The sequence below is a fragment of the Rana temporaria genome, chromosome 1 (genome assembly GCF_905171775.1).
Source record: "Rana temporaria chromosome 1, aRanTem1.1, whole genome shotgun sequence".
NCBI classification, from domain to species: domain Eukaryota; kingdom Metazoa; phylum Chordata; class Amphibia; order Anura; family Ranidae; genus Rana; species Rana temporaria.
In genome coordinates, this window is record NC_053489.1 from 58,336,239 (window position 1) to 58,351,612 (window position 15,374).

Here is a 15,374-nt window from a genome sequence, read left to right on the forward strand (position 1 = left end):
ACACTGTACCATGTGATTAAAGAAGTTGTAAAGGCAAAAGGTTTTTTATCTTACTGATGAGATAAAAAAAACTTCTGTGTACAGCCCCCCCCCCCCCCACCCAGCACCCCTAATTATTTACCTGAGCTCCTTCTCTCTCCAGCGATGTCCACGATCCCCTCAGCCATCCACTACATGCCTCCCGATTGGCTGAGACAGAGCAGTGACACCATTGGCTCCTGCGGCTGTCAGTCAGCCAATCAGGGCAGAGAAGGGCGGGGTCAGGTCAGGGCTCAGTGTCTGAATGGATACACGGAGCTCTGACTCGGCTTGGGTGCCCCCTGTAGCAAGCTGCTGGATGAGGGGCACTCAAAGGAGGGAGGGGCCAGGAGCAGCAAAGAGGGACCCGAGAAGAGGAGGATCTGGGCTGCTCTGTACAAAGCCAGCTGCACAGAGGAGGTGAGTATAACATTTTTGTTTTTTTGTTTGTTTTTATAAATGAGCCTTTACAATCACTTTAACAGTTGTGAAAAAAAAATATTTATTTAAATTTCATCATTTTCAAAAACATTGCGCCAAAAAATGACATATTTACACTGTCCTGGCATTTTAGAGCTTCCTGAAATGAGATAGCATGTGCGGAAGTTCAGGCCAATGTTAATTTCTTAGCCTAAAGTTCCACTTTAATCTTCAATCTTACCCCAAGCCATAAACCTCAGCCTAACTTCTAGCCCTAAATGTTTAAATAGCGGGTAAACCTAACCTTACCCTAGCCCCAAACGTAAAGGCTAGATATAATCCTGATGCTGGCAATAATTACAATTCTTATTATCAAATGTGTGCGCAGTCTATTTCATTAGGGTGTGTACCCTAAAGCTCAAACACACATCTGTGTGTGTGTGTGTGTGTGTGTGTGTGTGTGTGTGTGTGTGTGTATATAACAGTTTACGATGCTTCATTTGTGTATGAACACAGTGAGTGATTGGTACCGATCACTCACTGTGTTCATTTACAAAAGGAAGGGGCCAGTAAATGACATAGGGGCCCAGGCAGCTGGGGAAATCTGCACCACAGTGGGTGTTTAGGGTGTGCCCAGGCACACCCAGCACACCCTGTGCGCACGCCTATGCTTATTATATTAGTGCCAGCATTTGTGCCAACATTAAATACTCATAAACTATTCTGAGCAAAACATTTTTTTGCCATTGACAGACAATATCTTAAATAAGAGTGCTCCACCCTAAAAACAACCAATCTGCTAAACTGTGATCCTACAAGCTTTCTTTCATACTCCCTTCTCTACATAGAGAAGCTTACAGAAGTATATACCCCAGTGCTATATAGACTACATTGATCAATCAAATCAGTCTTTTTCCATATTTTGTAGAAAAGCCAATTAACCTTCTTTTGATTTTTTTTCCATATTTTCTCTTTTCAGTTTTTCTTTGACTTGTTCGCCAACCAGGAAGCACAGCATGCTCAGCTTCACTATGTGGCTATGTTGTTATACTTCGCCTCCCATCCAGATCCCACAGAGGGATTCTACAGAGCGCTCAGTGTTGTCAAAGGAAAACAAATAGTGATTAAAACAGATGACAACTCGCTTGTGAAGGTAGAGAACATAACCTTTCCTAATATACACCCTTTATAATGTTCTTATTAAACTTTTTGTAATTATTAGTGTGTTTATATATTAGAATCTGCTGTTTATTTTATTGAGATTGTAACCCGGATTTCCCAGATTATTTTAGTCTCTCTCTAATAATCTAAAGCCAATTTATTTTTCGTTTTGGATATAGTGGGGAGGAGTTAGAACCTCTGTCAGGTTTCTATTGCTCTCTGTGTCCACCCCAGGCAGTTTCGTCCTCTTTATTTTCCCTGGTGACCATTCTCACTGGGACAAACAGTTATAATAAATCTCAAATTTTACAGTTGTCACTAAAACAGGAATAGAGGATAAATATTTCAATGGGCAATAGGGACACTTGTCCCAGTGATTTCTCCTCATTTACTATCACTTCCAGTTGTGTCTCCAGGACAGCTAGTGAAAGGAGATATTCCCTATAGGACGCAAAACAAATTGTAACCCTATACTCTCTACTAAAACAAGAATATTTGGCTTTGGATACCCCTCAGGAAGTCCCATCAACTATAATGGTAAGCCCTGCACTCTACAGTCAAATCCCCACATTTGAAGGAAAGGGGGCAGCGCTTTAACCACTTCATCCCCGGAAGGATTTACCCCCTTGATGACCAGAGCATTTTTTGCGATATGGCACTGCGTCGCTTTAACACGGTAGTGCGACAATGTACCCAAACAAAATTTATATATTTTTTTACCCACAAATAGAGCTTTCTTTTGGTGTTTTTTTATTTTTTGTGCAAAAAAAAAAACTTTTTTTTACTTTCTGCTATAATACATACCCAAAAATATAAAAAAAATATGTATTTATCAGTTGAGGCCAATATATATTCTTCTACATATTTTTGTTAAAAAAAAAAAAACGCAATTGGCGTATATTGGTTGGCGATCTGCAATTTTTAGTGGGACTGCGACATTGCGGTGGACAAATCTGATCCCAAATGACACTTTTTGGTGACCAGTGACACCAATACAGTGATCAGTGCTATAAAAATGCACTGATCAATGTAAAATTGAAACTGGCAGGGAAGGGCTTAACACTAGGGGGCGATCAAGGGGTTAAGTGTGTTCCCTCAGCGTGTTCTAACTGTAGGGGGTATGGGCTTACTGAAACATGACAGAGATCACTATTCCCAATTACCGGAGCAGTAGATCTCTTCATAATACTAGGCAGAATGGGAAAATGGCTTGTTTACATAGGCAGTTCTCCGTTCTGCCCCTCCTCGGTGCCCCCGCTATCCTGCTTTTACGGACTGACGTACAGGTATGTCAGTTCACACAGGAGAGCCGACCTGCCGCAGTATATCTGCGTGAGTAGCTCGGGAAGTGGTTAAAAATTTTATGTAAACCTGATTTTTTTTTTTTATTATTATTAAGACTTCTACCTGGTACAGTAGAGGATGTCAATTCATCTGTGCCCAGTCTTGCCACAAAGAGTTAATCCAGCTCTGAGCAATCCCCTTTTTTTCCCGTAAGATAAAAAACTACACACGGATACGTTTGTTTCTTTATCTCCTGCAAGAGAGCAGAGTGTGTGTTACGATTCCAGCTTCACATCCCTCCTCCTTTCTTCTCCAGCTGTCCCAGGATTGGGCATGCTGAAGTCATCTGGTGCCTTTTCTGAGTTTTGACTGGATGCTACTCAAAACTCAGGAATAGGTGAGTGTTTAGGTAGGCGGGGAGTCTCGTGACATCACGACTCCACCCACCGAGCTCCAGCAAAGAGACCTACCCACCGATTTCAGAGTTTTGTGGGGCTCCTACTGCTAAAGGGGGGTGACATTTGCAAGTTAGGGATACATGCAGGAGGCTTGCATGTATATATACAATATTACTGTTCCATTAGTTTATACTGGGTGAGTGGTGGGTTTACATCCACTTTCAACCACGTTCCTGAGCACTGAGGAACATTACATCCCATAATTCACTTTTGAATATGTCTCTGTTGGGCCCCTTTCACCTGCCTCCGCTAAACAGAATCCGCTTGCTCAGCAGGGGATCTCTCCGCTGATCCCCTCTGAGCATGAGGATGACAGGTCCGAAACCAACCTAGTTCCACTCTTCTCTATAAAAAAGAGGGGTGATTTTGGGACTTTAGATGAGATGTGTTTTTAAGCAAACAGTAAGTATAAATAAAGTTGTAAACGTTTTTAATCAGGCTCACACTTACCACCCAAACAGCAAGCCAAATTCAACTGTCTAACTGTGTACGTTAAAAGCAGAGGATTGGTTGCACGCATTTGCAAGTACATGATTAAGCTGCAGAGCCATCGCCAAGGCTCTCTGCGTTCTGCAGTCCTAACTAAACTTTTAAAGTCTCCTCACTAGAGGCATATAAATACTGATGGGTAGAGACTAGGGGTGTGTTCCCGCCTCCACCTATGCTTGGTATGGTAGTAAGTAGCACTGGAAAAAAAACGCATACATTTATAAGGGTATAAAACGCATCTCCATCCCTGTATGGTATAAAGAAAATCATCTGGTGCCTTTTCTGAGTTTTGACTGGATGCTACTCAAAACTCAGTAATAGGTGAGTATTTAGGTAGGCGGGGAGTCTCGTGACATCATGACTCCACCCACCGAGCAGGTCCGAAACCAACATAGTTCCACTCTTCTCTATGGGGCAATCAGATGTCCGTCTCTATTCGATCCAAGGACGGATGGGGAATAAAACCACCGTCCGTCTGTTTTTGGCGGACAGATGGCGGCGGGTGTCAGTGGTCATGTGTCCACTGACATCTGGTGCTCCATAGAAAAGACTCGAGGGTTCAATCAAGCTGCCTTAAAAATTGACAGGCAGACCCAATCGGACAGCCTGTGTGAAAGGAGACTAAATGTCTTCCGCCTCCTTCCACAGGCTATGTCTGCCCATGTTTTTGGGTGGGTGTTGGTTTTGGCATGTTATAATCATTTTTGTACCACCTGCATTATATTTGTGAGGTTAGTAGGATTGCCCTTGGAGTTGTTTCCCCTTTATAACGCTTTGTGCATTTATATGGTCAATGAACCACTCTTTCCAATTTATATCATTTTAATGTTATTTTGTATTTCCTATAAATATACATGTATATTTTGTGCATTAAAATTCTGTACTTTTTTTTCCATCTGCAGTCTGTTCCAAATATGGGTATTTTTGAAGACGGTAGAGATGAGATTATGGGAAATGAGGATGAAATGCTGAAAGACACAGAAGAGGTCACTGTCACTCTGGAGGAAGTCCTGCAAGTGTTTGAGCATGGAGCTGGAGATGATGGAGAAAGTCACAGGTTTTACTCCCGCGAAAAAGAAGCAAGTGGTGATTACAAGGTTAGTAACATGATTATATTTCATGAGTACACTTCTGGCAATATCTTTAGTGGACAATTAAAAAAATACCAGACAGTATTAAAAAAAAAAAAGGAAAAACCAGACTGAAATACTCGCAATCCTTCCCAGTGCTTTCTTTTTTTTGGGAGCCTGTAAAGCATTGCACCCAAGATCAGCAGATAGTGGCTTCAATGTCAGGGTCTTGCAGACTGACCGCACCTCCAGGCAGGCAGTTACTGAAGTTCAGTAAGCTCAATAGACTATGAGAGTGCTCACCAGTGCCCTCACAGTTCAATTAGAACCACAAGCCATCTGCCATAATGGCTGATGGTAGCTGTAGTTTATTCATTCACAGCACTCTGTGGATGAATAATGCAGCTGCGTGAGCGAAGCCCCTAACAGTGGCACTGTTTTCAATTGTGACAGAGGTGCAAACTCAGGAACTTGGAAACAGCTGTGCATTAACAGCATAAAAATGGTTAATAGACAGGGTAGTGGCTATCAGAGGTAGCCCCATACAACTATAACAAGTAGAAATGGAAAATGAAAATATGGACAGCCGCACTCCAAAAAACCTTGATGGTTGTCTTTATTTAAAAAAGGAAAAACGCACTACAAGTCACAGCACACAACACAGGAGTAAAAAAAACTGACGCGTTTTGCACTATAAATTAGTGCTTAATCATAGCTATTATTAAGCACTAATTTATAGTGCGAAAGTGTCAGCTGTTTTACTCCAGTGTTGTGTGCTGTGACTTGTAGTGCATTTTTCCTTTTTTAAATAAAGACAACCATCAAGGTTTTTTGGAGTGCGGCTGTCCATATTTTCTTTTTCCATTTTATTGCCAGCACCCTTGATCTCCTGAGACTACACTGATCATCCTAACACAATCCACCTGGAGCGGTAACTTTCTTTCTTTAACTATAAGAGTCGGTTCTCACTCCAGCGGCACGACTTCGGGGGCGACTCTGCAAGTCGTCCTGAGGACGACTTCAGAGGCAATTTGCAAAACGACTTCTGTATAGAAGTCAATGCAGGTCGCCCCGAGCCGCCCCCGAAGTCGTGCAGGAACCTTTTTCTAAGTCGGAGCGACTTGCGTCGCTCCTATTAGAACGGTTCCATTGCATTGAATGGGACGCGACTCGTCAGGCGGCCAAGCCGCCTGACGTGTCGCCCGAGTCGCGCCGAGTCTTACAAGTAGGCATGTGGAAATGTTTTGTAAATAAAGTCTAGTACATACTGCTAGTTTTTTTCTTTTCGTTCAATCCAGTGGGCTGAACGTAAAAAAAAAAACGGACAGCTCAGGTTGGAGCCGCTGTGCTAACTATCCGATGTTAGTACAGCAATCTCCCCTGCTGTTCTATTGTGTTCTGACAAGGGGATGGCCCCCCCACCAGAAAACTCTGGTCAGCGATTGGCTGAGAGCGCTAAGCAGGAGTCATGATCAATTTTTGGTCATGCCCCCTATTTGGCCGGCTTCTGTTGGACCGCCTGCCGTACACATGGGCCAAATGGTGCCCAACATTCAGCCCGTGTGTACTGGGCTTAAAGTTGCACAGATCGAATAATTTAAAGCTGATATTTGACAGCAAACCACCATCAGATCCCCAACCTCCCTTCCTTCTTTGAAGTTAGTATCTCAGCTGGAGCTTTTGACTTTCCTGTGTTTGTCATTTTAAACAGGGCTCAATAAAATTAGCACAGCAGCAGTGGCAGCCTGAATCAGAAATCTGCCATACTCCCTACATCATTACCAGACATCCTCTGCCTATACACAGGCTATGAACAGGCTGCTGGATGTTAAGGCACTGCTGTGGACAAGTGGTGACAGAGGAGCAGGGAACTCTCCTGTCATTGCCAGCATTATCACTGTATTGGGCAAGCAGGGCCGCCATCAGGAATTATGGGGCCCCTTACACAGCTTCAGGCATGGGCCCCCTGGAGAAAAGAACCGGGGGGGGGGGGGGGTGCTGCCACCTGAAATTGAGAAGCGGGGAGGCTTTCACGAATTGAGAAGCAGGGGGGGGGGCCTTTACAAAAAAATAAGAAATAAAGGGGGATAAGAAATATATAAAAAAGGGGGGTAGCCATCCGGGCCCTGGGGACCTCTGGCTGGGCCCTTTAATAAAAAGAAAAAATATATATATATAAAAAATATATATTTAAATGTATTTATTTTTAAAAAGGGGGGTTGCCATCTGGGGCCCTGGGGAACTCTGGGCCCTTTAATAAAAAAAAAAAAAAATATATATATATATATATATATATATATATATATATATATATATATACACACACACACACACACAATTTTTTTTTTAGAAAAATAAATTACAAAAAAAGGGGGGTTGCCATCCGGGACCTCTGGGCCCTTTAATAAAAAAAAGAAACCTCTGGGCCCTTTAATAAAAAATAAATAAATAAAAAAATATAAAAAAAATTAAAAATAAACATTTATTAAAAAAAACGGGGGGGGGGGTTGCCATCCAGGGCCCTGGGGACCTCTGGGCCCTTTAATAAAAAATGAATAAAAAAAAAGGGGGGTTTACCACATGGGGCCCTGGGGACCTCTGAGCCCTTTAATAATATATATATATATATATATATATATATATATATATATACACACACATATATAAAATAAATAAAATAATATAAAAAATAAATAAAGACATTTTATAAAAAAGGGGGGTTGCCAACCGGCGCCCTCTGGGCCCTTTAATAATAATAATAATAATAGTATATATAAAAAAATAAAAGAAATAAAAAAAAAATTTTTTTTTATAAAAAAGGGGGGGGGGGTTGTCATCCAGGGCCCTGGGGATCTCCGGGCCCCTGGGGACCCCCGGACCCCTAAAAAAAAAAAAAAATGTCCCTTTAATTAAAAGGGACAATAAAAATATATAAAAAATATATATATATTTTTATAAAAAATAAATTAAAAACAAGGGGGGCTGCCATCTGGGCCCCTGGGGACCTCCGGGCCCCTTACAGGTGTACTGCCTGTACCCCCCTTGATAGCGGCCCTGTGGGCAAGTAATCCTTAGAAGCATGCCGCCGCTGGGACAGTGCTGACATAAGTAGCACAGACATTTGCTTTCAGAAGCCTGCACCATACAACTAGCAGGTATCAAACACTGCTGTCAGTGTCCACAAGCAACTATGAGCTGCAGACTACTGATATGTGAAGCAAAAATAAGCCAATATGCAGGTAGAGTCCCCTCCTTCATCAGGAAGCTCTGACATAATAAGTAGAACTGCAAGAGAGGGACTGGTTTCCTGCAAGGGAAACTAGGCACCTAGGACACTCTAGTGATGGACGTAAAAAAATAAAAATAAATTAGATTAGAACACTCAAGAGTAGAAAATAACAATATATGGTGATCAACCGGTAAGATTAGGACTTTATATTGAAAAAAATATAAAAATACTCCAAGAGCTGGAAAAATAAAACTCTAAAAAAGGGCAGGTAATTGCACAATCTATAGAAAACAAGAGTGTGCTGATTACTCGTTAAACATTTACTAAGAGAGAGAACGTTGCCAAAGAAGACAAGCCCTTCCAATCAGTATATCTGTGTATGTCACTGGTCTCAGTATCAATAATGTATTTCCTTTTCTCTACAGAGTATCCAGCGCATATTCAGTGAAATAAACGCAGACGGTGGCGCAGTGCCTGTCACCTCTCTCCTGAAACACCCTGCTTTTTGTGATCTTGTTGAAAGCTGTCAAAACTATAAGCTTCCTGTAAGTACATTTTCAAGATAAGGGTTTTGCTTTACTTCCATTAACAGTTAAACAATTGTATGTGATCAAATTCCTTTAAGGCGGTAGTAAAAGTGTCTGTAAACTCTTAAATATACCCAGTGAAGTGACTGACCTCAGATGATACACAGGAATGATACATGTCCTCCTATATACGTTGTACCTGTTTATCTACTGTTTTCCCTTCTATACAGCCATTCAGAGTGCTGAATTATAAAGCTTGTCTGAGAGTTCAGGAAAAATGGGGTGGGGAGCAGAAGTTGCACTCTGCAGAGCTCATTGAGAGCTAATTGGAAGGAAGGGACACACCCCCTTCACACAGAACACAGGAACAATGCTGAGGCAAGTCAATCAGCTGGAATTCCCTCCCTTGTCACCATTTTTCTCTCGGTGTCAGGAAAACTTGTCAGAAGTGACCCATTCTGATAGCAGCGGAAGAAAGCAGCAGACAAAAATTGCACTTAGTGCCCTTAATTTGCGACAAGTACACACTATAGAGATATGCTTTGTTCATATTTAATGTCTGAGGTTTACAACCACTTTAAAGGAGTTGTAAAGGCAGAAGGTTTTTTATCTTAATGCATTCAATGTATTAAGATAAAAAGCCTTCTGTGTGTGGCAGTCCCCCCGCCAACACCCCCCTAATACTTACCTGAGCCACATCTCTTTCCAGCAATGTCTACTAATCCCTCAGCCATCTGGGACTCTCCCTCCTGATTGGCTGATACACAGTAATGGCGTCATTGGCTCCCGCGGCTGTCAATCAAAGTCAGCTAGCCAACCAGGGGAGAGAGGGCTGAGGCCGCACAGCAGCTCCATATCTGAATGGACACACGGAGCTGCAGCTCGGCTTGGGTGCCCCCATAGCACGCTGCTTGCTGTAGGGGTACTCAACAGGAGGGAGGAGCCAGGAGCAGCGAAGAGGGACCTGAGAAGGGGAGGATCTGGGCTGCTCTGTGCAAAACCAACTGCACAGAGGAGGTAAGTATAAAAAAGACATTACAATCACTCTAAGCCTCTTTTAATGTCATAATGTGCTAATATGCACTGCATCCTAGCACATTATAACAGACTTATCTGTAAAGTGGATCCCGCCAGCGGCACACTGTCACCACTGGCAGGGTTTCCATCTTCACCTGTTTAAATGGCCGGGTCACAATGACATCACTTCCATGCATGCACACAGGAGTCCCGATTGCGGCACAGCGCTCTGAATGAACAGTACACTTGAGTGTGCCATCCACGCAGTGTGCATGCGCCAGTAACAATACCGTCATCTACAAATGTGAATATCTCCTAAACGGTGTAAGTACCGACAGGTAACCCTTATTATAGGCTTACCTATAGGTACAAGTGAAAAAGCAGACTTTAAAGCTGAACTCCAAGCAGGTATTAAAGACACAATTTAATTCAGCTCTGAATTCAGAGAGTGACAGCGGGATGACCTCATCAACGTGCTGCTTCTCCTTCATGGTGCAATCACAGGCTGGTAGAGGGACAAGACCTGTAAAGCCTCGTACACATGATCAGTCCATCCAATGAGAACGGTCAGAAGGACCATTGTAATCGGTTAACAGATGAAGCTGACTGATGATCCGTCGCGCCTACAGTTAAAAAATGATCGTGTCAGAACGCGGTGACGTAAAACACGACGTGCTGGAAAAAACTAAGTTCAATGCTTCCAAGCATGCGTCGACTTGATTCTGAGCATGCGTGGGTTTTTAACCGATGCTTTTGCATACTAACGATCGGTTTTGACCTATCGGTTAGGTGTCCATCGGTTAAATTTTAAAACAAGTTCTCATTTTTTTGACCGAAGGTTAAATAACCTATGGGGCCTACACACGATGGGTTTGGACTGATGAGAACGGTCCTTCAGACCGCTGTCCTCTGGCTATCCTATCGTGTGTACGAGGCCTTAGTCCTACCAGACTGCAGCAGAATAAAATTCTGATCTGCTGCCCTGCCAGACAGGACTGGGCTTTGAGACAGAACTGAATGCACTGTGTAGCCGTACATTGGTATACGCAGGCATGGCCGCTGTTAGGAATCATGGGGCCCCTTACAGCCTACCTGACGGCCCCCCCCACCCACACACACATTTTATGCAATATTTTACACACAAAAAAAACAACAACATTAAAATCATTATTAATGGACACAAATGCCACCCAATTCCCCCTCCTAGTACAAATCTCCCTCACTCCAAAAATTCCCCAGCCTAGCACACATCAAACTTTTATCCTAGCACAAATCTTCTTCCGCCAAATCTCCCCGGCCTGCAATGCGATATACATTACGAACGATCCGGTCTCATGTGCTGTATGTGGAACATTCTTCTGACAGGAAGGAAAGCACAACACAGTGCACCTCCTCCTGGATGTCTCTTCTCTGTTCTAGCCTCCGGTCTCCTTATCCCAGCTGTGAGTGCGAGCGGGGGAGGGGAAGGAGCTCAGCGGCGGCAGGCCAGGTTCATTTTCCCTCCAGGTCTCTCACCCAGCAGCTAAAAGCCGGCGGGAGGGAGAGTGGGAGAAACCTGGGTGAGGGACTTGGAGGGCATGGTTCTCCACCGATTCTTCTGCTCTCTGGGCCCCTCTGTGTGCCGTAGCCCCCTACAGGAGGGCTGCATACCCAGCGTTCTATCTGGGGGATATGTCAATACCCCTAATCTAGCTCCTTTTATAGTGCCTACACAGGCAGCGCCACTATCCCTATCACTTTATCTATTACCCACTTCTGCCCCTTAGGGGACAGCTTTCAGGGAGGCAGCAGCCTTATACCTCAGATATCCTAGCGCAGGTTTACACATTTCTTTTTCTCCCCTGGATTGAGGACACTGTCCCCGGACCAAGTCTGTCCCCGGTTTTGTCCCTGGATTGGATTTGAACAGGGGCTGGGGCAATTTCAAAGACAGTCAGTGCAGAATTTTAAAAAAAATATCAAATTACGCACCCCCGCTCCTACTAGCTTAGGGGGGTAAAAAATGGCCAAATTTAGAACATGCTCTAATTTTTCTCGTCATTTTTCACATCAGGAAAAACGGTCATGTGTAGGCTTTAACGAAGGGGAAAAAATGCGTATTCTCAGAAGCAAGTTATGATATGGGAGCGCTCATTCTGGTAAAACTAGCATTTGTAATGGAGATGGCACATTCGTCACGCTGTAACAGATTGAAAAGCACGAAGACTGAAAAGCGCGAATCGTCTCTCACCAAACTGTTACTAACACACGGTAACACAAAATCAGCAAAAGCAGCCCAAAGGGTGGTGCCATCCGAATGGAACTTCCCCTTTATAGTGCCGTCGTTGCTCGAGCATTTTTTTTCCACGATCGTGTGTATGCAAAGCAGGCTTGACAAGTATCTCGTCGAGAAAAACGTAGTTTTTTCCCATGACATGAAAAATGGTCGTGTGTACGCGGCTTTACTCTTCGGGCCCCTGGCTACTACTGTCGTCATTACAAGTAAAAAAAAAAAAATGTCCCCGGATTTCATTTTAAAAATCTGGTCACCTTACTCTGGATGCCCCCACATTGTTCCTGCGGCATTTTTTTATTTTTTTTCGTTTTGCGCTTATCTTGTGTTTCCTTTTATAGAAACCAGTATCTAAAAGTTTGTATTTATTGTGTTACAGGACATCCAGAGCACACTACAGAAATCCAAAGTGACACCCTCGAGTGAAGGAGACACCCTAACATCCAGCATCACTGGAGTATAATACACAATGCATATGCCATATAAACTCATTCTGCAAGGATTCTGCCAGCAACAATATGTTTTGGTGCTGGAGATTATGTTTACTTGTATTTCTATTTGAAAATTTATTTTAGATTTTTTTTTAAAGTTTTGATTTTGTATTAAATACAAAATCAAACATTTATCATATTGCAGCTTACAAATTCTTAGGCTTCGTACACACGACCGAGGAACTCGACGGGCGAAACACATCGTTTTCCTCGTCGAGTTCCTTGTTAGGCTGTCGAGGAACTCGACAAGGCAAGTTTCTTCATTCCCGTCGAGGAAAAAGAAGGCATGCTCTCTTTTTGGCTCGACGGGATCCTCGTCGAAAAATGTACACATGTCCGGTTTCCTCTGCAAAAAAAAATCCCAGCAAGTTTCTTGCTGGTTTTTGCCGAGAAACTCGGTCGTGTGTACGAGGCTTCAGATGTTATGGCCGCATTCGTTACATTTTTTAGACTTTCTGTCTTCAATTTTCATCTTGTGATCCAGCCAGCAAGTGTGTTGTTTTTCAAAAGTGCAAACTGTCCAACAGAATCCATTAACATGGACGAGACAAACCACTTAATGCTGACAGGGGTTATTAAAATTAGGGATGCACCGAAATGGAAATTTCAGAACCGAAACAAAACCGAAATAAAAAAAAAATTCAAACCGAAACCGAAACCGAAACCGAAAATGACTTTTCTTTGTTTTCCCCCTATTTCAATATTTTTTTCAACAATTGTATGTATTACATGATGGGCACAGTGGCTGCGTTTGATGGGCACAGTGGCTACGTGTGTTGGCACAGTGGCTGCATGTGATGGCACAGTGGCTGCGTTTGATGGCACAGTGGCTGCGTTTGATGGCACAGTGGCTGCGTTTGATGGGCACAGTGGCGACGTGTGTTGGCACAGTGGCTGCGTTTGATGGGCAAAGTGGCGACGTGTGTTGGCACAGTGGCTGCATGTGTTGGCACAGTGGCTGCATGTGATGGCACAGTGGCTGCATGTGATGGCACAGTGGCTGCATGTGATGGCACAGTGGCTGCATGTGATGGCACAGTGGCTGCGTTTGATGGCACAGTGGCGACGTGTGTTGGCACAGTGGCTGCATGTGATGGCACAGTGGCTGCATGTGATGGCACAGTGGCTGCATGTGATGGCACAGTGACTGCGTTTGATGGGCACAGTGGCGACGTGTGTTAGCACAGTGGCTGCATGTGTTGGCACAGTGGCTGCATGTGATGGCGAAGTGGCTGCATGTGATGGCGAAGTGGCTGCGTTTGATGGGCACAGTGTCTGTATGTGATGGCACAGTGAGGCGGCAATTAATGTTTTTTTTTGGTAGTCAGATAAGGCAAGCATGGCTCAATAACACACAAACATTTTTTTAAAAGAAAACGTTTGTGTGTTATTGAGCAATGCTTGCCTTATCTGACTACCAAAACAAATATCAATTGCAGCCTCACTGTGCTACTGTGAAAAAATGGCAGATACATTTTTTTTTTTTTTTACCTGGTCACCTCAGTTAACCACTTGCCCCCCCCCCCCACACCAGGAACTAGCGATTTAACAGATTGAACACAGTAGTTAGTCCTAACAGGTTTTGTACAGAACTTAGAGTGCTTACTTTAGTGGTGGACACTGCTAGGTTCCTCCTAGGCAGGCAGTGTGATTGCCTCAGTCTCTCAGCCTGATACTCCGACGACACAGCTCCCTGCGCGCTCCGAGTCCTCCCCGCCTCCGGCCGTGACGTCACGCGGCTCACGCCGCCGGACTAAACCAAGAGACTCCCCCATAGGGGGGAGTCCAAACAACAGATAGGAGCTAGGAGGACAAGGTGGAGCGCGATCAGCAGTCAGCACACACTTTGTACAGTGCCACTGCCGCTGCTCGTGCTATGTGCAGGTCTGGCGGCCAGCGTGTGGGTCTGCATTCATTGTGAACATTGCCTCCCCCCTCTAGTAAAAAAAAATGGTATCACCCAGCTTTATATCGGCATTTTAACTTTATTTCGGCAGGGAGCCAGAAATGCTATTTTCGGCCGATATGTATCGGCCACCGATAATCGGTGCATCCCTAATTAAAATGATCCGCTTTTATTTATTAATATAAAACCCTTATACCAAAAGTCAAAACCTGTACCTGATTTTACAGCATGAGCTGGAGTTTGGCTTCAGTTTGTTTAGTGTATTTAAATTTGCTAATACGTTTAACACAAACCTCCCCCCGACTGACAATGCTGTTGTCTGCTGTGCCTCCTGTTCTCATTCATCCAGAGTGTCTCAATTATACAGGAGGTGCGTTATTGGCCAGATCACCAGGTGAAAACAAAGGGGGAAAAAGCCAAACAAAAGAAAACAAATGCAGCCACCACATCTAATAATTGGCAAGCTGCAACATAATACATTTTTGGTTTTGGGTTTAATACCGCTTTGGGGTTGTTGGATCAGCTCCTTGCCTAAGCCAAATCTCCTATTCTGTGTTAGAGGATGCCAATATTTGACTGTTGGCAGCAGTCCTGGGACAGAAATGTGCAGCTGTGCTCTGCACTGGGGCCATGATTGGTCCTGGTAGTGGGATGGTGAAGACTCTAGATTCGGATGTAATCCTCAGTTTAGACCTGATTCTTTTTGCTTTCTTCAATAAAAAATTTGCAAAATATGTGTCTGAATTTGTAGCTTTAACCAAACAGTATGTTATATATAAAGCCAGTATCTTATATATAAAGCATGACCAACTAGGCGTATGCAAACTTGAGAAAATCACCACTCACCAGGGAATTAAATTGTAGCGTGCAAAATCTGGTGCAACTCTTCATATAAACCAATCATCTTCCAGTTTTTTTTTTTTTTTTTTGTGTTAAGCTTAAATGAACAAGCTTGAAGCGGATTGGATACTATGCACAGCGGCACCAGATTTTGCGCTCTCCTAAAATGTTTTAGCTGGGCGTACCGCCAGT

At 43.6% G+C, this 15,374-nt stretch overlaps 1 protein-coding gene across 1 annotated transcript in view; it reads left to right on the forward strand.

Annotated features, from left to right (window-relative positions):
- Window positions 1-12,580, forward strand: part of SPEF2 (sperm flagellar 2) — a 228,979-nt gene extending 216,399 nt beyond the window's left edge. Inside the window, exons 34-37 of the mRNA XM_040338283.1 lie at window positions 1,418-1,591; window positions 4,733-4,927; window positions 8,555-8,674; window positions 12,325-12,580. Of these exons, the coding sequence (XP_040194217.1) occupies window positions 1,418-1,591; window positions 4,733-4,927; window positions 8,555-8,674; window positions 12,325-12,408 (573 nt within the window). The 3' untranslated portion in view covers window positions 12,409-12,580. The remainder of the gene's footprint in view (window positions 1-1,417; window positions 1,592-4,732; window positions 4,928-8,554; window positions 8,675-12,324) is intronic.
- The last annotated feature ends 2,794 nt before the right edge of the window (window positions 12,581-15,374 follow it).